The sequence below is a fragment of the Antrostomus carolinensis genome, unplaced genomic scaffold (assembly GCF_000700745.2).
Source record: "Antrostomus carolinensis isolate BGI_N321 unplaced genomic scaffold, ASM70074v2 scaffold3107, whole genome shotgun sequence".
NCBI lineage: Eukaryota > Metazoa > Chordata > Aves > Caprimulgiformes > Caprimulgidae > Antrostomus > Antrostomus carolinensis.
Window position 1 is genome coordinate 15284 of NW_010327861.1, and position 24663 is coordinate 39946.

At 35.8% G+C, this 24663-nt stretch overlaps 1 protein-coding gene across 1 annotated transcript in view; it reads left to right on the plus strand.

Annotated features, from left to right (window-relative positions):
* Positions 1-255: 255 nt before the first annotated feature.
* Positions 256-24663, plus strand: part of SCAF11 (SR-related CTD associated factor 11) — a 30055-nt gene continuing 5647 nt past the window's right edge. Inside the window, exons 1-10 of the mRNA XM_010172013.1 lie at positions 256-316; positions 1384-1538; positions 9758-9835; positions 11517-11614; positions 13044-13111; positions 13752-13807; positions 16195-16301; positions 17201-17290; positions 18590-18696; positions 21190-23703. Coding sequence (XP_010170315.1) covers positions 256-316; positions 1384-1538; positions 9758-9835; positions 11517-11614; positions 13044-13111; positions 13752-13807; positions 16195-16301; positions 17201-17290; positions 18590-18696; positions 21190-23703 — 3334 coding nt within the window. The remainder of the gene's footprint in view (positions 317-1383; positions 1539-9757; positions 9836-11516; positions 11615-13043; positions 13112-13751; positions 13808-16194; positions 16302-17200; positions 17291-18589; positions 18697-21189; positions 23704-24663) is intronic.

Here is a 24663-nt window from a genome sequence, read left to right on the forward strand (position 1 = left end):
GCATTTGTTGAACAAAACCGGTTTTGAAGTTGGAAGCATCAGTCGCTGGACAGCATTGATGATGCTTACAAATTGCAAACAGAGTGTAAATTATATCTAACTCTTACTGTCATGCGTTTCTACTCTACAAAGGTGTAATGAAATGGAGAGCATTGGAGGGCACTCATTAAATCCATAGTTGTCAATTTTTATGTTGCAATCGGAATGAACTGTGTAAACTGTTTCTATGCTTTCCAGACTATATTTTGTAAGAAGATGAGGAACAGAAAGCAATGTATTCAAGATACTGAGGGTCAGAAGCATGAAGGCATGGAAGGTAAAGTCTGTGTGTGTGAAAATATTCAAGTATATTCTTCATGTTCAAGCTATGAAGGTCAGATTTTACGTTTGCTCTCACAATTAGTATGCTGCTTGTTTTGAAATAAGTTGTGTAAACATAACCACTGTCTCAGCCTGATGTTTTTATTTGGCCTCTGGGGTCCCCAAATCCTTCCCTGTCTCTTCTCTTCTCCTTTTTTTTTTTTACTTGTTGACTTCTAGTAGCAGAACAAAAATGGAGATAGCAATTGTTATTCAGAAAAAAAAAATTAGAGTAAAATTCCTTGAAGAAAAGTTCTTGCATTTTTATATTCTGAAAACAATCTATAACTTTAACAAAATGGGGAGCATTTTTTATTTAATGTGCATGATTATATAAATATTTGAGGATGTATTTGATAATAAATAATATTTGATGACACTGGAACAGGTTGCCCAGAGAAGTTTTGGATGCCCCATCTCTGGAAGTGCTCAGGGCCAGGTTCGATGAGGCTTTGAGCAACCTGGTCTAATGGAAGGTGTCCCTGCTCATGGTAGGGGGATTGAAACTAGATTATCTTTGAGGTCCCTTCCAACCCAAACCATTCTAAGATTCTATGTTCAGTTTAAAATAGTTCTAAGACTGGAAAACTAAAATAAAGGTAGACCATATGTAGCTAAGGTAGTGGATATAGAATATGCTGGTCTGATTTATTTAATGAAGAAAGACTGAAAACATCTGAGGAAAAAGAACTCCAGAGAACAATGTCTAAATTCTAATGACTATGTGGCTGATAGGAAGCACTTTGTGATGATTTCTTTATTTAAATAGCACTAGAGCTAACTTTCCTTTGTTTTAATTGCAAATGTTCGTACAGTAATCTATGAAATATGTTGCATGGTATTTTTCACCTGAAATACATTAACTCCTCTGGCCACCATCTTGACTGCATTATACCTGAAAACTTGATTAACTTGCTTTTAACTACAGAAAATTGTATCTTATTGACATATTATTCAAATCTAGAAGGATTTTGTTTCAAAAACTGTAAAAAAAATTCTGAGTGTCAATGTTAATAATACCAGGTGAAGAAAATGAAGAAAGCTGTTCCTGTTCTACTTTATTATGTGACGGTGACACATGCCCAATCTGTCTGAACTGCCTTCCAGAAGACGACATTGGTTTTCCTGAGAACTGCAGTCATACATTCTGCATGACTTGTATTATTAAATGGGCTGAGGTAAGACTGAGAACTAAGGTGTACATTTATTTTTCAGTGAAATCTGTTACATCTAATACCTACAGTTTTATTTTTTTTTAAAGAAGATAAGTTATGCATTCTGACTTTGCACAGAAGTGTTTCAATGACCAGTTTATTAATAGATCATAGGAAACTTTCTCCTTAGTGCAATTAAGTACTTTGTTTTTTCTTTCACTACGCATCCTGACTTACTAATGGTTACTAGAGATTAGGGATTAGTAAGGAAATGGTGTTGGCTGATGGGAAGATCAGACAGCATTATGTACATGCTGTAATATTGCAGTGTCATTAGCTTAATCTTATTTTGTTATCCCTTATGCTGTTTGTTATACTGTAAACTGTATGGGCTGGGACTAATATGTTTTCATGTTAGTCTACAAAATGAGTCTGATAAAACTTTAGTTCTCTGACTCAAGAGAATTCACCTAAGAGGTTTATTGCTATTCTGAATTAAAAATTTTTATTTTAATTAGGGCTGTTATTTGATCTATGTCAGTACCTTTGTAGATAGTTCTGGAACCTTAAAGAAAAATGACTTGTTGAACAAATTCTTGATGATCTTGTTCTATTTAGTCCTTTTCCTCCCATATGTCTTGTAATCATTGCATTAGGTCTTTGGTATCTTTACCTTTCCTGTAACTTTTTCAATTGTCAGTATAAAAGATCAAATTAGAATTGCTTTATACTGTATTGAGGGGGTGCTCAAAATGCTGCTTTATGTCCTGTTTCTGTGCATTTGATTTGGTTGCTCATTGTGGCAGAGCCAACTACTTGGTTTCTTTGCAATAACTTTCTTTTGAAGTAAACTATTATTTTGGTTTCAGTTTATCCTTTAGAAGATTGGTATCACTTACATGTGTATATATATATATACAATATACTTATGTATTATTTTACTTACTACATTTTTAACCTTAATTTTTTTGTTATTTATTACTGAAGGCAGACAGTGACATAAATCACTTCTTTCTGAAGATCTCAGAGTATTAAAAAATATTATTAGATGAAACTTGCTTTAGATTCACAAACCAGATAAACTGAGTCTCCTGTTGCCAGATTTTCTGTTCTGCAAATGATTAATTGCAGTGCTTTTATTTAAAAGGGAACAGGAAATTCTTATTCACAAATTTATGCTGACTTCCTTAGCTGGTTGTTATAATGGCAGCTGAAAGGCAATAAATAGTGACAAGCACAGGGAAGCAGTACAGTAGATGGAGGGCTTGCTGCTGTATTTGAGTTTGTTCACATTGTCTAACAGATGCTTTAAGCCCAATGAGGAAGGGGAATTTTCTTGTTTTAAAGATGCAGATGAACAGTACAACATTTTTCTTGTTGTGTCATTATTTATTTATTTTTTTGGCACGAAGTATTATACAAATAGAATTAAAGCCACTTCTGCTCTTATGAGTTTACAGGTGAAGTAGATGCGATGCCATAAAAATGATGGGGGTTTGTTTTTAAAGCTATGCAAGGCTTCTGCTGCTTCTTTCCATTAGTAACGTATGATGGGTAAAACCAGCCAGCCTTCGTTTTCTGACAAGACTTGACAGTTGGACCTGTTGAGTTCATGAAACTCCACTGTCTAATTTAGTAGTTTTAATTAAAAGCAAAGGAAAAAAAAAAAAGGTGTTTAAAACTGGCTGACAGATGTTCAGTGGCTTCAGCTGTGAGAAACAGATGAGGTTTTATAGCTTGGAATGATAGAAACATATTATAAGCACATGGCCATTTGAAACATGCTGATGCCATGTGATTTTTGTGTCTACTGTTAATATTTAGTAACTAAATGTTTTTGTTCTTTTTTGAGGAGTGTTGCATAAGGTTTAGCTTTCTCTGCTACTTCTTAGTTGATTGTAACTAATGAGAACTAAATAATTGACAAGTGGTCAAATATAAGTCACTCTGAATAATGAAGAGTAAAATTTATCTGTTCTTTAAAAAATATGCTACCACATTCTGTTTAGAGCTTAAGTATTTTTATTGGGTATAAATAAATTGATTTTAAAAACACTATTGGAGTGCTGGAGAATAACAAAATTTAGAATAGGGTTATTGAGCAAAATCTTAAAACATAAAACATAAAAAATCCCCATCCTAATGTTCATGTTACCTGAATTGCTCTTTGTGTATCTACAGTTAGACTCTATGCACTTAAAGGCTTTGCCAGCAGTCTGTGTTTAAGTTGGATATTTCCTCTGTCTTTCTGTGTTGCATCTGGACTTCAGAATATAACAGGAGCAACTACTTCTTTAAACTGTTGTTTTCAAATTGTACCTAAGTATTGTTTTTCTGTGAGTTTGACTTTTATATATAACTGTGTAGATTCTAATTAAAACCAGGGTAGTTTAGGCAGACGGTAAGAGTTTGTTTACCATTTGCTGCTTCTTCTATCTATGGGAGATTTTCAACAACTTTCAACTGCAGCTGCAGTTAAGTGTCCTGTACCAGCAGGTTTTCTGTCTGCAAGCAGCAGCTGTTAACATTTTGGAGATCTTACTTTTTAAGAAGAGAGACATAGATGATGTATCTTCTGGTTCATTCTATGAAGGGCTAAAAAGGGATAGGAAAGTTGCCACTACCTAATACAGTAGATCCTGATGGCTAAATCTGAACGTTTAGTTTCAGAATTAAGTAGCATTGCAGTTGATTCAATGCTGTGTTTTCTTTTCCTTTGAGGAAAGGTGTCCAGCTCCTAAAATAATGAGTAGACCAGAATCCACACTAAGAAACTAGTCTTCAGATTAACTTTTTTTAAAATGTCCCTTAAATTGTTCTTCTCTCCTTGGCTATGTGTACTGTAGTTAATTGCGGCATCTGAGAGCACTGCTGTGCACTCAATTCAGTTATACTGTTAGACTGTCATCATCGTCCATCCTCTCCCAAGAATTGCTGAGCAGCGCTGGGCAGGCAGAGTGTTGGGGACAGTTTTCAGTAGGCATGTGAAGATTAACATAAATGTCATTCATCCTGTGCTAGCTGTCAACTGCTTCTGTAAACTGACATTGTGTAATTTACTAATGGAGGCTTTCAAGCTTGAGACTTTGTATTTCAGTGAGGCTATGTTGGAAGATCATAAAAAATAAAAGGCATTAAATCTGGGGCTGAGGTCATCGCACACACGCTTCAATGGGAGAGCTGAAGGATAGTGTTAAGTGAAGGGTTGCTTCCAGTGTAAAGAATATATACATTATACCATTATTCTGCCCACGTAACAAAGAGTGCTATTGCTCTGTGTGTAGAAAAAAGGAGATGGGGGGAGACCAGCAACAAAAACCTCAAAAAAAACCCTATCTTGAGTCTTCAAACACCATCAGTACTATTGCATTATACCAAGGGAAGTAATTAATTATGGGTTTCCCTTGTGTGTAATACCACTAGTAGATTAAAACCGGTTGGGTCAAAACTATAAATTTTTTAACATTCTTTTTTGTGGTACGCTTGGATTTTGTATTTCAGTTGGTAAGCGCATATGTTCTAGTTTATAAAAATCAGTTCTGAAAGCATTTAAGTAAAGCCAATGTGAGAGGAGGTTAACTAGATGTCTATGGCAAGCAGATACACAAAGTAGCCAAAACCACCTCAGCTAAGTCAACTGCTTTAGCAGCAATAGTATCTTGCCTGCATGCATTAGAGGAAACACTCTACTTTTTTGTATTCTATTCAAAGAAAATAATCTTAAACTAGAGGCAATAAATATTTACTCTGCTTTACTGTAAGCTTTTTGATTTCCCTTCTGTTAGAGTGCTAATAAATATACTGGAGATTTCTGCCCTTGCTCTTCTATTAATTTGTCTTATGAACCATCCTCAGAGAAGAGTGCTAAAGAAAAGATTGTGTGTTGTCTTCATTATCACAGTGGTTGTGTAAGAGACACTGATTTCAGTGACCCTCCCCTACTAAACTTATATCTCTCAGTCTCTGCACCTGATTTCCCTCATTCATTTTTCCTCATCTGGAGGATCTGAAAGTGCAGTATGTTCAGCTGTAAATTCTCCAAAGCATTGGGGCACATTCAGGTAGGCCTTGTGCAGTATCAGTGCTTGACCTAATAAAACTAAGCAGTTGGCACAAAGAGCTGTCTTGCTTTACGTTTCTAGCAGATGTACTGTTCTTGGAATTGTCATTCACTTCGTGCTGGTGTAAGGTTTGGATCATTACTGCACATGTATTTTCTTCTGGGGGTGAAGAGAGTTACCTGTATGCTAACTGGAATTCTTGATGTGTATTCTTTCTGATCAGAATTTCTTTTGTCCTAAAGGATATAGGAAGGAATCTACTTACTTGGCAACAGGCTCCACCGTGATTTGCAGTACAGAGCACTGTGGGCAGAGTTAAGGTTACCTTCACAAATCTCCTTTTCTTCATCAAAATGTGGAGAGGTGTTTCTCACTGTGTTGTTACAGTCTCCCTTTTCACTGAAGTTGGAGGTGGAATTGTTGTAGGCTTTTTAGCATACTATTTTTACTAGGTGGAGTGAAATACACAGACATTACTCCTACAATCTAAACCTCACCTTTAAGCCTGAATTTAGTTATAAGAATCTGGTATTTGTGTTGCTTAACAGGTTCTCTAATAAAGAAGGAGTAAAGAGTGCAAGACCATGTTTCTTTTTGGATCAGCTTTTAATACAGTAGTTGAAGAACAGACATTTGGAAGAGAAAAAAAAAAAAGAGGAAGAGATTTATTGCAGCAGCTTAATTCCATACTCATATCTTGTTACTAGTTTTTATGAAACCTTGTAACATGGAACTTGATGACATGGGGATATCTGCTGAAATTATTTTATCAGTCAAATGTGTTTTGGGTTAGCTTGCACCTATTTGTGTAGCTTCCTGAAAATCCCCAGCTGGAATATAGTAACTGCTTCAGCCTTTTTTCTACTTCACTTTATTCAAATGTTGTTTAAAGTGATGCAGTTTAAATAAGAGACACTTATTCTTTGAGTTTGGATATCACAGTTTTCTGGTGCTGTAGCAGTTACAGGAATATTGAATATTGAATATTATGCCTGTGGAGCTAAAGCAAGATTTTTGTAGAGGGTCATCAAAACCAAATAAAATATTATGAAATGAGTTTTTGGAAAACTTAAGAACAAACATACACATGTTCCTGGATAGCTTTTCAGATGTTGCAAACTTTGTGAATGCTTACATGTTTTATGAAGAGAATTCTGAAATATCACAGGGTAGGTGGAAGAATGAATCACTGCAGAGTTACGAGTTTCAGCATGAAAACTATGAGTAGTTTTGTTTGGACAGTAAAACAATTGAAGACGTTTTGAAGTGTGCTGAGCTACTCTTCTGTGTTTTTCCAAGAAAAGTGCTGTTGGGAAGAAAAGCAAAGCAACTCATAAATACCAGCTGTGAGGTTCTAATGATTTTGATGATTACATTAAATACTGTATGTTCTGATTTTAAAACAGCTATGTTAAAGGAAGATATTGTATGAAGCTGTGGTTCTTCAAAGGTTGTGATGTCTCTAACACCCCTCCTCTCTAGTGCTCAATAAAAGTGATAGCTGCTGCTGGGATTCATGCCATCTCAACGGCTGATGTGCTTGCTTTAAATATTTTTCCCCCACAAGAACAGTGTACATTCTCTATTACTTATGATGCTATCAGAAGAGAGAAATCACTAACTTGCCTTGAATGAAAGACTCAACACCTGCTTTGGTTACTGAACCATATTCTCAAAAAAGATGAAAGAGATTAGAAAAAAGCCACCACTCTTCATGACTGTTTCTTGTAAAAAATATAGTCAACATTTTTTTACCCTCACTCCTTTCTATAGCAGCACAAATTCAGTCTTGCTGTTGGGAAAAGGGACAGGGGAAATTTTTTTTCTTCCATTTCCACTTAAAAGGCTTGTTCTTGTATGTTAGCAGACAGATGAGAGCTAATGCATAAGTTTAGACAAAAGTGTTATATAGATGAAGTAACCTCTAGCTTACCTCAGGGCTACCCAATAGTCGCACTGTTCTGGGGGGCGTGGGGGTGCACATGGGACTGTCCTGTCTTTACTAGTCTTTCTCTTGAGATTTGTTGCTAACTTTCAGATAATGCTAGGGCTATAAAAAGCAGCCAAGTAGGAATGGAAAGAGCATCTGCTGGTTTCTGAACATATGTGAACCTAGCAGTAGCTTTACATTCTTCCAGAATGTTTTCTTTTTCTACTACTACGTGTAACTCTATGTAATTGTTAAAACATTTGTCTAGAACAACTGAAATGTAACAATGAACATTTTTCTAGTGGAGCAAAAACGCTTGTTTTTTGGATTGCTGCTAGTAATGGTATTCTATGATACTTTGTTGCAATGAATAAACAGAACTTACTGTGACTGAAACTGGGGAACCTAATATTAATGTGTAAATTTAATGTAGAAACAGATTGTATTCTTGGAAAAACTTCAGGTAAATCCTGAAATGAGACTGAAAATGACTAAGAAAACTAACTTCCTCCTACCTGTCTTTGACAATCTGGTATGTCTAAGAGTCAAAGTATTACCTTGAAGTTTGCAGCTGATTCAACAGTTGCAGTGCATTGCATACTATCAAATATCCCAATTAAACAATACACTGCTATGTTGCTGCAGGTGAGCTTTACATTGACTACAGGACAAAAATGGTCTTCATGATCTGAGTCCTTAGGGAACTGGCTTAATTACTCAGTATGGTTTTCTTAATCAGGGCCGTGACACTGCAGGGAATGATGATATCCCCCGACAGAAGGAAGTTTTTAGTTAGGATAAAATATCAGAGCATCAAAAGAAGAGGCAGTGGCTTTAACTTAGATTCTTGTTCAACAACTTATTCATGAAACGACCTCTGGGATTTTTTGGTTTGGTTTGGTTTTGGTTTTTTTCTTTTTTTTTAACTCAGTCTAAGTTTGTTCTGTCTGCTTCAATTGAAGTCAGAAGCTGCATGAATACTTGAGGTTTGGGGGTTGTGTAGGTGAAAAAGAAGTTGAGCACTCTTTGAAATTGAGAACAGAATCAACTGGAAAATGAAAAGCTCCAATGAAAAGACAAGAATGAAGTTCACTAATTTCAGGGCAAAGTTCATATGCAAGTTTCTCGTAGATGTTTGTGCAATTCTAATACTGCATCTTGCTTGCATAAATAAAAAGTGTAATACCCTAATAGTTCCCTTAAGGGGAGAAATTGCATGCCTCTTAAGGGCATACAGTTCCTATACTGGTTCTTGTTCAGTGGATGAATTAGGGCTGGAGGCTGTGTGCGGGGTTTTTCTTTCCCTTTATTGTAGAATAGTTCTGAACTGAGCCTGTGAAGGCCAGTGGAATGAAAAATGAAAAAAAACCCAAACCAACCAAACAAAGAAAACCCACCCAACCCCTCCCAAACACATATATGGAATTAAAATGAATAAACAATTCTCTAGCAGCAAAAATTAGTATCTAATATGAAATTCTCTGAAAGTTAATTCACTGTATGATCATTGGGTGGAGCCTTGGTTGAAACTTCCGTGTTCCGTGGTTAATAACATGGATTTATTGTTCTCTTTGTGTATGTGCATGTTGTCTGATGTAGTGTGGCTTCAATAAGAAGGCATTTAGGTGATTGGGGGGAAAAACAAACAATAAATCTGTATTTCCATCAAACTGGAGGGTAAAATAACCACCTTCCATTCCGTTCTCTTGCAAAGCGGTTTTTGTAATTGTCTTAAACATGGGAATCTTTTATCTCTGCTGACTGCAAAAAAGAGACATGGTATAGTCAAATAGATATGCAGGATGAGGGAAGGTGTTGCCCTGTTTGCTGTTGGTCTTCCCAGTTTTATTGTTTTTGGGGGGACACGACACAATGCTCTTTTGAAGAGAACATTAAGAAATAAAACATAAGAACAATAAGAAATAAAAAAAGACCTCTGTATATTGGTATAAAATCAGGTATTAAAAAAATTAAAAATGTAGCTAATGATGTAAAATGCTTTTCCTTTTTTTTTTTTTTTTTGAACACAACTTCTGAGTTACATTCTTGTTTCCTTAGGGAAAAATCTACTTATATGAAACAAAATACTGAGTGTATGGATAATGTGTGCAAATACATTCTCAAAGTGAACAAGCTCTTAATTTTATGTATTTCTGTAAGCTGCTCTAATAGTGAGTAAAAGTATAGAAAACTGAGACTTCTTCTAACTTATTACAAATTCTGTAATTAAAAAAAAATATATATTTTTTCAGACACAGGCTTCATGTCCTATTGATCGCAGACCATTTCAAGCAGTATGCAGACTTGATGCATTAGAACAGCTGATAAAGGTAAGTTCCAGACTCATTTTCTTAAATAACTTAAGTTGTGGGAACACCCAAGTTATGCTGCATCCTTTTATTCATACAACTGTAGTAAATAAGCTTTCCTAACAAAATACTTAGTGCCTTAATGTCTCTGTTACACAGCTGAAGCTAGGAATTATTCTTTAATGTTTTTCAAAGCAAATGTTTACATTAATAATAATAATCATAAAGCTACTATTGCTGCTTTATAGTATCTTTGAGTGTTCCTGATATATCCAGGAGTAGAAGTATAGTAATTGGTCTCAAAGTATTTTTTACACCAGATTTTGTAAACAAGTGCTTTATCAATTAGCGTGCAATCTTGCCTTTTTTTTGGCTGAGGTGAATCTTATATGTTCACAGCCTCCACTACACAGTCAAAAAACATGCAGGCAAGAGGAATCAATTAGTGCTAAGCCTTATTCAGCCTAGATTTCTGAATTTTTTTTAGCTTTCAACTCTTCTGAGTAATAGTGCTGTGGAGAGTAGTTTATCAAGTAGGAAAATAAAACTTGGTTCTTATAGATGATCTTGAAAATCTGTATAGAAAGATGCTGATGATTCTGTGTGTAGTCTTGAAATTGTGTGGTGAAATCGTGGTTATAAGTAATTCCTAAGCTGTTGGGTTTATATTTTGTTATGTTTAGAAAACAGTCTCCCACTACCCATTTCTTGTACTTCTAGAGGCCCAGGTAGTCAACTGCAAAGGAACCAAACAGCTGCTGATACTTCCTTCTCATAGAAGACCATGCTAGTATATTTTATCTTGTTTATTTCTAAAGAATCAAGGAAGCAGCTGAAACAAGATAAACTGAAGTTTTTCATACTGTATCAAAACATGGTTTTAAAGGTTCAATGTTTGTAGAACTGTAGTGTAAACAGGTGGGCAGAGAACAAGAGTTCTGCTCTGAAAATGAGCTACTGAAGCAGTAGGGATAGATGGAACATGTACAGAGAAACACTGACACAGTGGTCAATAGTAGCAGGGACACTATCAGGGCAGTTTTATCTTTTTATGATATTCATAATTAGAGTGCTAATAGCTTGCATATAAAGCCAAGATTCTAGAATGAAGAAATACAAAATATCTAATGCAAGCAATTGCTATATAGACCATTGAAGTAACTTCATACTATGTAATAAAAATTGTATTGCTTTCTTAGAATTTTGAAGATGTGGAGAAAAAAACAATGTTCTATGAAATCCGTAAGTTATTTTACTCTAGAAGAAAATCAGGTGGTTCTTAATTATGAGGAAGCATTTGAAATTGAGTGGCCATTCAGCATTTTCCCAAGCTGAACTTTGTGTATTCAGATCAACCAACTTTAAAAAAACTTCCAAATTCTTAATGGGAGATAGTGCATAGCTTTGAGATACTAGCAGTGGCAGTCTGAATGTTCAGGGATTTCTGGTCTTTTGGAATTAGTATGCGTCTCTGGCATAGCCAATATACATATCAATGTGTTGGTTTTTTCCATTTCATGAAAAACAAATGAAAAATAGTTTGAAATCTATGAACTCTGAGATTAAAGAAGTAACGATTTGCAGTGGTTTTGAATCCTTCTATTTGAGTTTATTTTCTCTGTGGACCTTAAGAGTCTTTGAATGTATTTAAAACCCACGTGTATTGAGATTCTAGATTGAATTTACCTATTTTTCAATACAGGTTCAGGTTAAAAAACAACTAAGGTGGAAGGAAGAAGAGGAAAAATGTGCCTGCAATAAGGGAAAATATAGCCATACAAAGACGAGAAGTTTTGTGAGGTTGGTTGTCCACTTAATTTAAAGTATTCTAATTAGAATATTCAAAATATAAATGTCTTTTTTTAAAAAAAAATACACCCTGAAGTTTATTTTAAAATGAACTGTTTTACATGAGTGGTAGTTTATCTTTACTTTTATCACTGATGTAATTCCCACTTGAATACTTACAATACCAAGCAAGAAGTAAGGAGCAACGTATTTGTTCCTTACTGTGAAAGTATATCTGTGAAAGTTGCATTTTTAAGCAATTATGACAAATTTCTTATTAATTTGAATTTAGGTTTTATGACTAGATCGTATTTTAATGATATGAATCATCATCTGAGAGAGCTGGGTCTGTTTAGCCTAGAGAAGAGAAGACTGAGAGGGGACCTTATTAATGTTTATAACTATCTAAAGGGCGGGCATCAAGAGGATGGAGCCAGACTCTTCTCAGGGGTGGCCAGCGATAGGACAAGGGGCAACAGGCACAAGCTGGAACACAGGAGGTTCCACTTAAACATGAGGAAAAACTTCTTTACAGTGAGGGTGACGGAGCCCTGGAACAGGCTGCCCAGGGAGGTTGTGGAGTCTCCTCCTCTGGAGATGTTTTCCTGTGCAGCTTGCTCTAGGTGAACCTGCTTTGGCAGGGGGGTTGGACTAGATGATCTCCTGAGGTCCCTTCCAACCCCTACCATTCTGTGATTCTTTGGTTATCTAAACAGACATCCTGTTTCTTGCATGTTATCATAAACATTGGTGGTGTTCATCTTTTATTGTAAAACATGGTTGTAGTCACTAACTTATTTTCTTTTACTATATTCGAGAGGGAACTGTGGAAACACCATTCCTGTTTTGAGAAGCTTTATGTTGTCACTTTTGCTGCATTGTATAAGAGGAAGCTCAGGATTACAGAGACAAATTTCACTAAATAGTGATAATCTAAAGTCAGTTTTTAATGGAATATATGATATATACAGAGTTCTTGAGATTGACTTTGAAGCAGACTTCACTACAGGAAAGATAACTGGATGTAAATTACCTTTTTTGTCTCTTACTAGGAAATAAATAAGATTGATCTTTGCATCTCACCATTCTGAATCATCATTGACTTTGATATTCTTCAAAGTATTTATGCAAACAAGTGATAATATCTTTCATATGTTGCCATGAAATCAAGCAAAATTAAGCATCCAGACTTAATAAAGGATATTAACTTTTTTTCTCTAAATTTTAATTGTTTTTTCTTCTGTCTGTAAGCTTTTTGAAGCACTGTGGGTTTTTAGTATGTGGAAGATGATATACATGATGCAAGTTCAGGTTTTAATAGCAATCAGAATGAGGTTTGTGTGCACAAAATAAAACTTCCTTAAAATAGGAGCTGATTTTGTTTGGGTATATGTTACTGTTAGCTTAAACATGCTCAGAAATTACTTTTGTTAATTTTCAGAAGAGCTGTATGTCCAGACAGAGGACCATTAACAGCAAAATTAAGCAAAGTTGTGAAGAAAAAATACAGTAAGTTGGTATTTGTCCTCCATTTGCTAAATTGCTGGTTTTTATTAAGGAACTCTAGAATTTCTTTTCTTGATGAGGTGTTTTGTTTGTTTTTTTTTATTACTTAAGTTTGCATACGAAAACTAAATACCAAGGAATAGAAGCATGGAACTGAAGAGAGCAGAATTGCAGTATGCAGAACTACTGTTCTTATTTTACTGGAAAGACTGCCTCTTCGATTTCAGTCACAAGTTAAATGGATTTGGTTTCAGCCTTAAGTCATATTCTTCATCAGGCAGTGCACAGCTAATGACTAGCTGTTATTCACAGGAAGATTTTTGGTGACAGTTCAGAGACAAGAAGCATTTAGCTGTGTTTTGGGGCTGCCATTTTGAGCGGCTTGTCTAATAGGTATTCTTCGATAAGTGTGTTCATAACTTAAGAAATTAAGCAAATATCTGAAGAGGTGAAAACTGCTTGATATAAAAAAAGCTATTCTGAAGGTGCATACTTTCTAATTGTACTTGTAAACAATGTAAACTTTGTAAGTACACTTGAGACACATCTTCATAAACATCTCATTGCTTTAATAATTTTGACAAACAATTGAAAACTAATATGCTAAAATGAAGATCACAGTTTTGTTTCTTATTCCACACAGGTAATATTTTGTACGACAAACAAAACAAGAAAGCTTTGTCTGTGAAGATAAACAAGGTTGGTTCTGATAATTAAGTATTTTTAAACTTTTTTTCATTAAACTATTTTTAAAACTACCTTTCTCCTTATTTTTAAGTTTAACTTTTTCTATTTGTTAACTTTAGTATGATCCAAACTTTTTTATGTCTTGAACAAAGTAATTAGAATATAATGCTAGGTTATGAGCTTCGCTTTCAAATGAAACTTAGTTTTTTGGTGTTAAATATTTTCATTTAGATTAGTGTTATAATAAAAGATACTCTAGCTACCCTGTTTTAATCTATCTTTACCGAAAGAAGGTGGCATCAGCTACAAGCTGTTAGCCAAGTACCATTATATGAAGGATATGAGGTTTTTTATTATTTACATGAAAATACATAGTTGTAATCAAGAAAGTATTTTGTTATATGAATAAGCCATGGACATTATAGCTTGCATTGTTGTTTTTTTAATAGGAGATGACTCCCAAGAATGTTTGTGTTTTCAGGTTTTCTGTCTAGTTCATAAATTTTAGCATATAACACAGGCTTATAATATGCAGAATTTATAAGGAGCTATAAAGGCTCTGTTTGATTACTGCCTTCCCTCCTTTCAGAAATATTTTGTGTCTCTGGGAAACAAGTTTGTGATCAGTGCCTTTTTTTTAATTCATAGTTATACCTGTAAATGTATTTGTATGAAACAGTTTTAGGCCATAAATCTAATTCTGAAGTGTAAATGTCAGTGTTCTCTGTCATTCTGTCCTACCTGAAGTTTAAAAGTTTTGAGGAAAAACTGTCTTCACGTCCATGTTTTGCCTACTGCCTTGTTTCATGTAGTGCAGGGGCACATACTGCATCATGTGTCTTTTCAGTAGCTGGTGGCCTCAGTTGTCACTTTTATTTGGTACTTATACACCATAGTTCTCAGGGATATCTTTAGCTCCAGCCTTCCCCTTCCAAGTTAGGTATTGAGAAATTTTGGTTCTATTACCATTTAAAGTTAAAGGTACCTTTAATTGAATTAAAGAGGTTTTGAACTGGAAGGATAGGGCTTAATGGTAGATCAGCCTAATTTGACTTCTAGGTTGGTGAATGCTTTCCCGTGTAGTTTCAGTGATTTATTGTGCACTGTTTAATAGCATTAATGTCTCAAGTGGTACCTGTTGCAAAAAAAAAAAAAAAAAGGGCATAAACAAAAGTAGTGCCATTAAAAAAACTTCAGGAGGAGGTACAAGGCTCAATGATCCAATAAACATTCAGAATTTAGAAGAATTTGAAAGAAAGCACTGACTTGCTAACAGCTACTTCATGAGGATATTTGTGGAACATCTGGGTAGCTTTTTTAGATGGAGAGAGAAATGTTAAATCTTTAAAATTACAGCATTTTTAAAATGAAAACAACAGCTTTTTAGAAGAAACTTACTATTTGCACACTGATGAAATAGGGCATGTTCCCATCAAAACCCACTCTCTTTGCCAGAGTTTGATGGAGCATATGGATAATGACTGCACACTAGAGACATGTATCTATGTACATCCCATTACAAAGTTTATTTTTCATCAGAGTAAATATATTCTGTAAGAAAATTACAGAAAATAAATTCCCATTTTAAAATACCAGTCATGGGGAATGAACAGAAATGTTTTAGTCAGATTTAAGGTGGCATTAACCCTTTAGGTGAAAGGATGTAAATGGCAAAAATGGGTCAGTGTAGGTAAGTGTGTCAGTCTGGTAGTCTGGGAAAAGTGTCTGGAGGATTATTGTTTGGCTTTTTCTTCCCTGCAGCCGGCCCAGCCCACAGCAACAGCAGCAGAGTCGAGCTGTTTGCTGCACACAGTGCAGAAGGCAATACTTGAGCATACAATTGAAATAGAAGGTGGTATTTGTTGAAATATGAAGTGGATTCTGAGTATTGTGCCTTTGTAAACAGTAAACAGACGCACCAGTCAGTCTTATGTTTTGTAATCTTACCAAACAGCAAAGGAGAATCCCAGCTACTTACCTTAGGTTTTTGTGTTACTTTGAAACCAGACATTCAGTAACCTGCTGTGAAAGGGTCTGTCTGAACGTGCTAGTGCTGTACTTACTGGGGTTCATTAGGTATCAGAAATGGGAATTGTGAAACAGTAGAGATCGGGCTCATTTACTCATAATTTCTGTATGGAGTGTTAAAGACTGCTGTGGAAAGCCCATATAAAATAGAAAGTTTATCTGTGAAGAGCAGGTGTTGAAAATTTAAAAGGCTGAATAGAGAAAATTTGTTTGCTGTAACTGCAAATCTCAGCATGTAACTATGGTGCTACTATGGTGCCTGCTTTTTGTGAGCTAAAGTCTGGCTGACATGATTTAATTTCAGTGCATCTTCATGTATTAAATGTTAATTATTTTATTTTAGATGTCTTTAATTCATGATTTTTTTGTAGCCCAAAAGACAGACCTGCTGGAATGAGTGCTTCAGAACTAATTTCTTCAGCACACTTCCTGCCGGTGGTAGCAATGAAGAATCCTTTTTCAGCTGTAGAAATGACTGGTTAGTATATACTAGTGCCTAATATAAACTGATGGGTTACTGTATTGTAGATGCTATAGTTCTTTCTGCTTCTACCTGTATATACTGCCTTGAAATACTTTGAAGATGGGCTGGGTTTATGTTCATTGATGAAGAGCAGTTGAAGGATAAGTACAAACATCTTAAAATTAGTATTGTCTATCGTGTTCAGCATTAAAATGCATAAATGTGTGCTTTTAATCTCATTGATTTAATAGGGAGTTAATAAGTTTTATTTTTAACTCATATTTAAACTTGCTGAATTGAAGCCTTGGATAGGAAAGGGTTAGTCCTGTTACTACAACAGCAGTTAGCAAAACAGTTAACAGTGAATATCCTGTTTTGTGTCAGAAACAATCTTTGTTGTTGTTCCTTGACTCCAAGAGGAATACTGTAAACATACATGAAGCAATTTTGCTTAAAGAGCCTAATACTTAAGAATGGGCATTAAAAAAAAATTGGTTGAGAAGATGGAAGAAAAAGAACAATCCAGAAGAACATTATTTGGTTAATAAGGCCTAATTAAAAAAAAAAATGTGTCTTTATATTTTTGGTAGTTGGTAAATGAAAAAAACTGCCATGCACACAACAGTGTTAATTTGTCAAGGATGCAAAGTTTCTCCATCTTTCAACTCCCAGAAGATGCATTTCATCTGCTGTTTTCCATTCTGGCTGCTTCCTTTATTTAGAACTGCTGTTATGTTGACTAAGGCTGCTTTTTCCCTTTAAACAGTAACCATGCCTGGTTTCATCATGGCTGTTGAAATCTCTAATACAGTTAAATTTTTAAAAAGTCACTGATAGAAGCAGTTATTGAAATAAAGAGCTCTCATAGTACAAAGTTACTTTTTGTAACTTTTTGTATGAAACTTGTATTTCAGTACAGAATTAACAGAAGTCAATGCAGCAATCAGACAGAAGAGACAAGAACTGGAATTGTCCTGTTCATCTGCGCTTGCTAGAGCTGAAAGGTGTGTGTTTTGTATTCGCAGTGCAGAGGATTTTAATATAATATTTCAAGTTTGGAATTTGATTAATTCAAATTGCTCCTTAGATAGAATATTGTTCAATCATAAAACTGAATAATGTCTGCATGTAACTTCCTAGATTTTTGTGTATTTGCTGCATGCTATTTTTATGTCCATAGATTCTTTTCTGTATATCTTAATGCTTTTTTTGGTACTCATGACGAGCATAGTAACTCCACTGACTTGTGCATCTGTCACTTTTTCACAGAAATGCAAGTTTAAATGTATTATTCTATTGGAAGTTAGTGTTCAGTGTGCTTTTAAAATTCTTTCTATCATTAGAAATCAGACTACATTTGCTTTAACATCAGTCTGATTCTGATGGCTCCCTCATTTCCCCCTTTCATGGGTGGGTTCTAACTCTTCTTTCTGTAATTGTTTATACAGGGTTCTATCAAATGAAGCAGAGAATATAAAATATTTTTTGTTGTTGTTGAAGAGCAGATGCATGTTAAAACATAGCCTATGGATGTTATCGTGAATATAAAGCAGAAGCATTAAAAATAACTGATTTTAAAATAAAACATTAAGAAATTGGTTCTGTCTGTGATCTTAATTTCACTACATATCTCTTTACACTCTTTGAAGTAAAACAAAGGCTAAAGACAAAAGAGCAAGTAAAGAGATTTTTAATTATAATTACAAGTTGCACCTAGGTTTTAAATAATTAATTTAAATATTTTTACATTTACTTTTCCTTATGGAAAGTTTCCTTCCAACTCAGTGATAACTTAAAAATTGTAGATCTGCAACTAAATTCTGTTTTCACCCAAGATTTGCTGAAGGAGTCTGAATACGTATATATTTATTTTGTATGTTATAAGCAAACAAAAAAACCACTACCTTTAGTAAATCATTGTGTAGACTATTTGTTATTTTTCTGCAGAAAAGGCTATTCTGCTGAAGTACTAAATCAGTGTTCAGAGTTTTATTTCCAGTACTATAGCCTACTAATTTGGAGTAGACTGTTACAGTTCTATGTTTGGCTTTGAAGAAAGCCAAATGTATATTGCTTTAACATAACATACCTTGTTCAAACTGTCTTACTAAATTAGATCTCAATATAAGCCTGGAACAAAATAAGAGAAGGAAAGTTTTGCTCTGTGTCAGCTTTCTCTTTCTCTCTAACTGTGATGAGGTTGGAAGTGTCATGGTTGCCTAATGTTTTGGTTTTGTGCATTGTTTCCAAAACTTGCAAAAAACAGCTAAACCAACTAATGCCAATGCTTTTTACTTTTCCAGAGTTCCCTTAATGTCTTATGGAGCTGAAGCTGAGACCTTTCTTCTTGCTTCTACTACAGTGGAAGGGACAATTTTTCCAACAAATATCAGGCCTTTGGAAAACTTTGGTAAACTTTTTTTTTGTAAGTTTTATTTATAGCTCATGTAGTGTATTGTTAAAATACGATTCTCAGAAATCAAATCAGAGTATATAGTTACATTTAAGAGGAAATACAAAATATCTGTTTTTATGCAGTTTGGTACTATTTCAAATTTGGTACAATTTCAAAACCAGCTGGTTTGTTTCTGAAGTTAGAATATAGAAGATGAACCAGCCACCCCAAAACTGGCATAACTGTTCTTCATTTGAAAATTCCCTTTCTAAATCCAACACTTTTTTCATGTTACAATTTATTTTCCTACTGTTCAAGGATAAATCTCATTTTGAAACATTATTAATTGCTTGACAGATTTCACTGGTGTATTGTACCATGTGAGGAACAAACTATTGCCTGACAGAGAGGAAGAGTAGTCAGGAAATAGTGCAGTGTATGGATCTCTTCCAGTATGTCCACAAGCCCTACTGGGTAAAAGCTTGGAAAGGTGCTCAAGCTCAGGGTCTGTCAGGAATTTAGCAGAAGACAAAGACATGGAAGGAATTACCTTCCTACAGCCTCTCTCTCCATACTCAGCAAGAATGTAGTTTCTCTTCCAACAGGCTGCACAAGTTCAAAGAAGTGAAAACAAAGGAGTGCTGTTTTTTAAGGCTAGAGATAATACCTTCTTTGAATAGGGAATTACACTACTTCCAGTTGGCTAGTAGGCAAAGAGATGGGAGAGATTTAGGGTCTTTCTACTTTCTACTCAGGCTTATTTGTTATATGTCCTTCCAAATTTTTAATATCTGACTTGCTTTCCTGGCTGTTGTAGTAGGTTTGGAGACATAGTCTGAGGCAGCCCCACGTGGCTCAATAACTGATGGTTGACCACTGTGAAGTCAGTTCCTAACAGAATTATGGGTCAGAATGTTACAGCAGATACCTCAAATAGTGATAGTCACCTAGTCATCACTCCTTTGGAGGTTCTTTACTACACACCTTGTTTTCTTTTAGACCCATGGTACCTTCTATACAGTCGGTACCATTCGTTTTCATTATCTTGTGATAATTTGATCCATGGACATCAAAAACCAAAACTGGTATTTTTTCTTCTTGTTCAGTCAAATTGTTGTGTTTACAAGGAAAGTCAGAGGAGGTGATTATAGTCCTGTGCTCTGCACTAGCCTTTTAACAGCTAGTGGGGTGTTTGCGGAGTTACTGCTCTAAGGTTATCAGATCATAAGTTTACATTTAATACAGTGATATGTTTTTGATTCTGCTAACAAAGTTGGTAAGTGGTAGAAAGAGGATTTTGTGCTATTACATACTTGTCTTATTCCTATCTGGTTTTTATGTAATCTGTTTAAGAATACTTTAAAAAAATATTTTAGTGCAGTAAAAGCATGGGAAATAATGTTATACAGAGAGTTAGAATCAAGAGTTTGTGTGATGTGATAGAGCCATTGTAAAAGCTGTAGAAATTAAACTTTCTTAGCAAGTTTCTATTATTTGTGTATACAAATGAAGTTGTAAAAATAATTAAACACCAAATTCCTGATGCTTTCTGAAGTCTTCACGAAGTACAGAACGAATTAATAGACATCTCAATAAATTAATTTGTTCTGAAGTGAGTATTACATTCAAGTATATTTACTTAATTATCAGTAATTGTTAATTCCTGAGCTGCCCCTCATAAGCTTTCAGAGGTATCAAGAGTAGAGTCTGTTCCTGTTGCAGTGAATGTAACCCTTGGCTGCCCTACAAAGACTTTTATCAAATTGTGGATAGCAGGAAATAAATTCGTACAGTCTCCACACAAGAGCTTCTGTGCTGCTGTGTGCAACTTAAGGTCATTCTTCTTATGGCTTTAGGTTTTTTTATGTGCGCTGGGCTGCCCCAAAACTTGCCCTCCTTACTCAGTTCGTTAGGTGCTGCAGGTACCCCAGGGGCCTTAAGGCAGAGTTTAAGTCCAGTTTGCCATGGAGTGCAGAGGGTCTGTCTTACAACGGGTGAATGAGTTTGCACTGTCTGAAATCAGGTTTTGTAGAGAGGTATATGCTGTCATTGCTGCCTCTGATCAACTGCTTCCCAGGTGATCATTCACTGATGGCCATTTAAAAATGTCACTTGCTGCAGTATTGAGGCTTCACTGCAACGAGGTCTGTGTTTTAGAATGACAGGAACTACTTTGTGCTAACAATGTTGTGTGGTTAATTCCTTACTTATCTAATAGCATAAATACTGACTATCTTTGAACAGCAGTATCAGGAGCGATTTCATTGTGAATGCCATTACTGTCCGTGTAACCCTGCTGATACTGCCTCTAATGTGTCCCTTTGTTAGCCTGATTCTATTCTTTAAAGAAGTCTGCACTGAAAAAAAGAATAAATGCTGTGGCAACATTTCGTACTAAATCTTAAATTGTGTTACTTGAGGATATCTGTTAAACTGGTCATTTTATGTTCTTAACTGTATTTGGGTAGACGGTTATTATCAAACTTTAATGTATTCTGCTTTTATTAGAATCTTTAGGCAAAGGATATGCTGTTGCATGTACCCAAGAAGGAGAAGAGAAAAAGCAAGCTTCTGGTTCATCTGGCACTAGAGGAACTAGAAGGAAATTGGTTAACACTACTCCTAGAAGAAGGTCTGCACGAAACAGCAAAAATGAGACTCTGGGTCAATCTCGGAGCTCACCTCGGTCAAGCAGTTCTGTATGTAGTGCCTCTGATGGCAATAACCCATCTCTGAATAAATCTCCTTCAGGATCAGAGAAGGCTCCTCCAAAACGAAAGTCTAAAAGAACAGTTAAACAACAAACACCTGTGGTTAAAAAGAAACTGAGAAGTTCTGCACGTTCTGAAAAATCTTCCAGTGATTCAGTGGAAGATGATGACGTTGCTGAGTCTGAAGCAGTTCTAACATTAGATAAAGACCAGCAGTCAGACAATGAAAGTAGTAACACAAGCCTTTCACAGAAAAATAATGCAGAAACAGAATCTGCTAATGGATTGGAAAGCTGTAGTGAACATGCAGAAACTGAGGAAACTACAGGAGAATGTGACAAAGATGAAGATACTTCAAGCAACGTGGATGTAAGCTTTTCTGTCCAAGAACCTCCATTACTAACTTCAGGGGGTGAAAGTCAGGAATTTGAAGTAAAAGGAGTTACTGAAAAAAAAGCAGATATTAAGACTCAGGACATCTGTGAAAATGCTGTCGAACAAATGGAAACAGTAGCTAGTCCCAGAGATGAAGTATGTGACGATGCAACTTTTAAAAAAGTAGATCAGACATTGTGTAGTCCTCAAAATGAATTGATGGAGAATGTTGAAACTTCAGCAAAACTAGATCAACTCATAGCTAGTCCAGAAGATGAATTGTTGGACTATCCAGAACCTTTGGGAAAAGATCAGCGATTGGAGAGCCCCAGAAGCGAATCGCCTGAGCATCCAGAAGCCATAGAAATAGATGATTCTGAGGCTGAAGAAAAAGCAGTAGGAGACTGTGCAAGTACAAACACTCAAAACTTAAAAATTGTTCAAGACAAAGACCCAGATACATTAATACACAGTATTTCTACAGACTGTACATCAGAACAATCCTTAAAAGAGAATGCTGTGCCAGAAAGTGAAGAGGGTAGAACTTCAGAATCACCCCAGGTACATGCAGAACATAAACATTTTGGTGAAGATAACAATGAAATGATACCAATGGATTGTGACTCATTTTGCAGTGACCAGAATGAACCTCAAATTGAGCAGTTACCACCAGTTGAAAGTACAGAGCAAGGAGAAGTGAACTCTCAACAGTGTGATGTGGGAAACCGTACCTCAGTTTCAGGACTTTCTGATGAAAAAGCTGAAACTATTTCTCAAGAAAGAGAGTGCCAGTCAGAACCAAAAAAAGATAAAAAGCCTCGAACTAGGAGGTCTAGATTTCACTCTCCATCAACAACTTGGTCTCCTTCTAGGAGAGAAGGCAGGAAATCTCAGTCACCATCCCCTAAAAGGGAAATGACTGGAGACAGGACCTCACGATCACCCAAAAAGGAAACCGTCAGGGAGGGAAGGAGATCCTTATCTCGGTCTCCAAGCAGAAGCACATGCAAAGATGAGAAAAAGACACCATCTCGATCTCCTAAAAGGGAAACTGTCAGGGAAAGCAGGAGATCATCATCTCAGTCAAGAACTAAGGATTCGTCTCCAAGGCAAAAATCTAGATCTCGAAGCAGTGATAGAGATAGTCAAAGAAGAGATCGTGAGAGAGAAAGAAGAAATAGGAGGTGGTCTAGGTCACGATCTAGATCAAGGTCACGATCTAGGACAAGAAGTAAAGGTTCTTCTTTCTCTAGAAATGAAAGGGACAGTCATTCACCTCGATGGAAAGAGAGATGGGGAAGTGACAGCTGGAGGAGTCCCAGGGGAAATGATCGATACAGAAGAAGTGATCAAGAAAAACAGAATGAAAGTCTTAAAAAAGAGAAGGACAGTACAGAGAACAACAATGATGATCAGTGTTCTTCAGACAAGCGGAGGAATGATTGTCCAGACTGGGTAATGGAAAGGATAAACTCTGTTCCAGAAGTCAGGAACAGAGAGAGAGAGAAACCACATTGGGAAGATGGCAGGCATGATAATTCAGGACACTCTTGGAATAAAAACTTTGGTCCAGGTTGGATTCCGAATCGAGGGAGAGGACAGCGTGGCCGGGGTGGGCGTGGAAGAGGTGGTTTCACATATGGAGACCAGAGTGAAAATCACTGGCAAAATAGAAAACCTCTCTCAGGGAACTCAAATGGTTCTGGGAATGAAACTTCAAGGTTCCCGGAACATCAGCCATACAAGCGTAAGAATGAACAGGATTATTCTTTCGATACACCTGCTGACAGATCTGGGTGGACATCTGCATCCAGCTGGGCTGTAAGAAAGACTTTACCTGCTGATGTGCAGAATTATTATTCAAGAAGAGGACGCAATTCATCAAGCCCACAGTCTGGATGGGGAATGAGACAAGAAGAGGAGACACCTGAACAAGGTATTCATAGTTTTGAAACATAAAAGCTTAGTCACAACTACAGTAGCTGAGTAAAATCCTAGTCACATTGACCTATCTCGAGTTTATAGGTTCTTCAGAATGATTCAGGGTGAATCTATAGTCTTTTTGCAATATGGAGGTTTGTAGGTCTGGAGTTTGGGGATTTCTTGTATTTTGATGGCTTTTTGGTTTTGCTTGAAGTTAGACATAATTTAAGGACTGTGCTGCTGAAGAGTAGGTTGATTTGATTGAAGGGAAAGCATGTCCTTTTCATGTTTGTTTTTGGCATCTGCACACCTTTTAAAAGGGGTGATTTTTTTCAAGGAGATTTGCATTTGGCTGTGCAGACCCACACTGTAGATTCTAGAGATGACAAATCAAATGCTTCTAAATAAGCATTTTTCTCTTTGTATGCTTAAAAAAAAACTTAAGGAGATTTATAAATGGTACTTTTACTGTACTTCAGCATTAAAATTTCTGGAAAGCCTCAATAGGAGTCTAATATTCTTTAAGTATTTTATACCTAAAAGGTAACTACCCTGATGGAAATAAACTTTTTGGTATAAAATGAATTATCTGTGGATGAGATTGATTCTGAATAGCTAAGAAGTCATCCACAGATTATTAATGCTCTGAAGTAAAAGACAGATGTGAATTGTATTTAAAAACTGTAAAATCCAGTCCTGAAGGCAACTATGCTTGGACTTTCTCACTGTCTCCTTGGTTTCTCTTTTATTTTTATCCTTTTTCATCCCATGTGCCAGCAGTTTTCTCCCTCTTTTCAGGGTTAACTGTGCATCAGTGGCCTCTTAGTTTTGAGGCAACTTTGTCAACCTTCAGTCTGCTGCAGGCAAAATTTATCAAACCTTTAACTGAAAGTGTTGTGGGATTTTCATACTTTATTTCACGTAGTTCTGGAACAATCACACTGTTATATTCACTTTTGGAACATGAATTCCT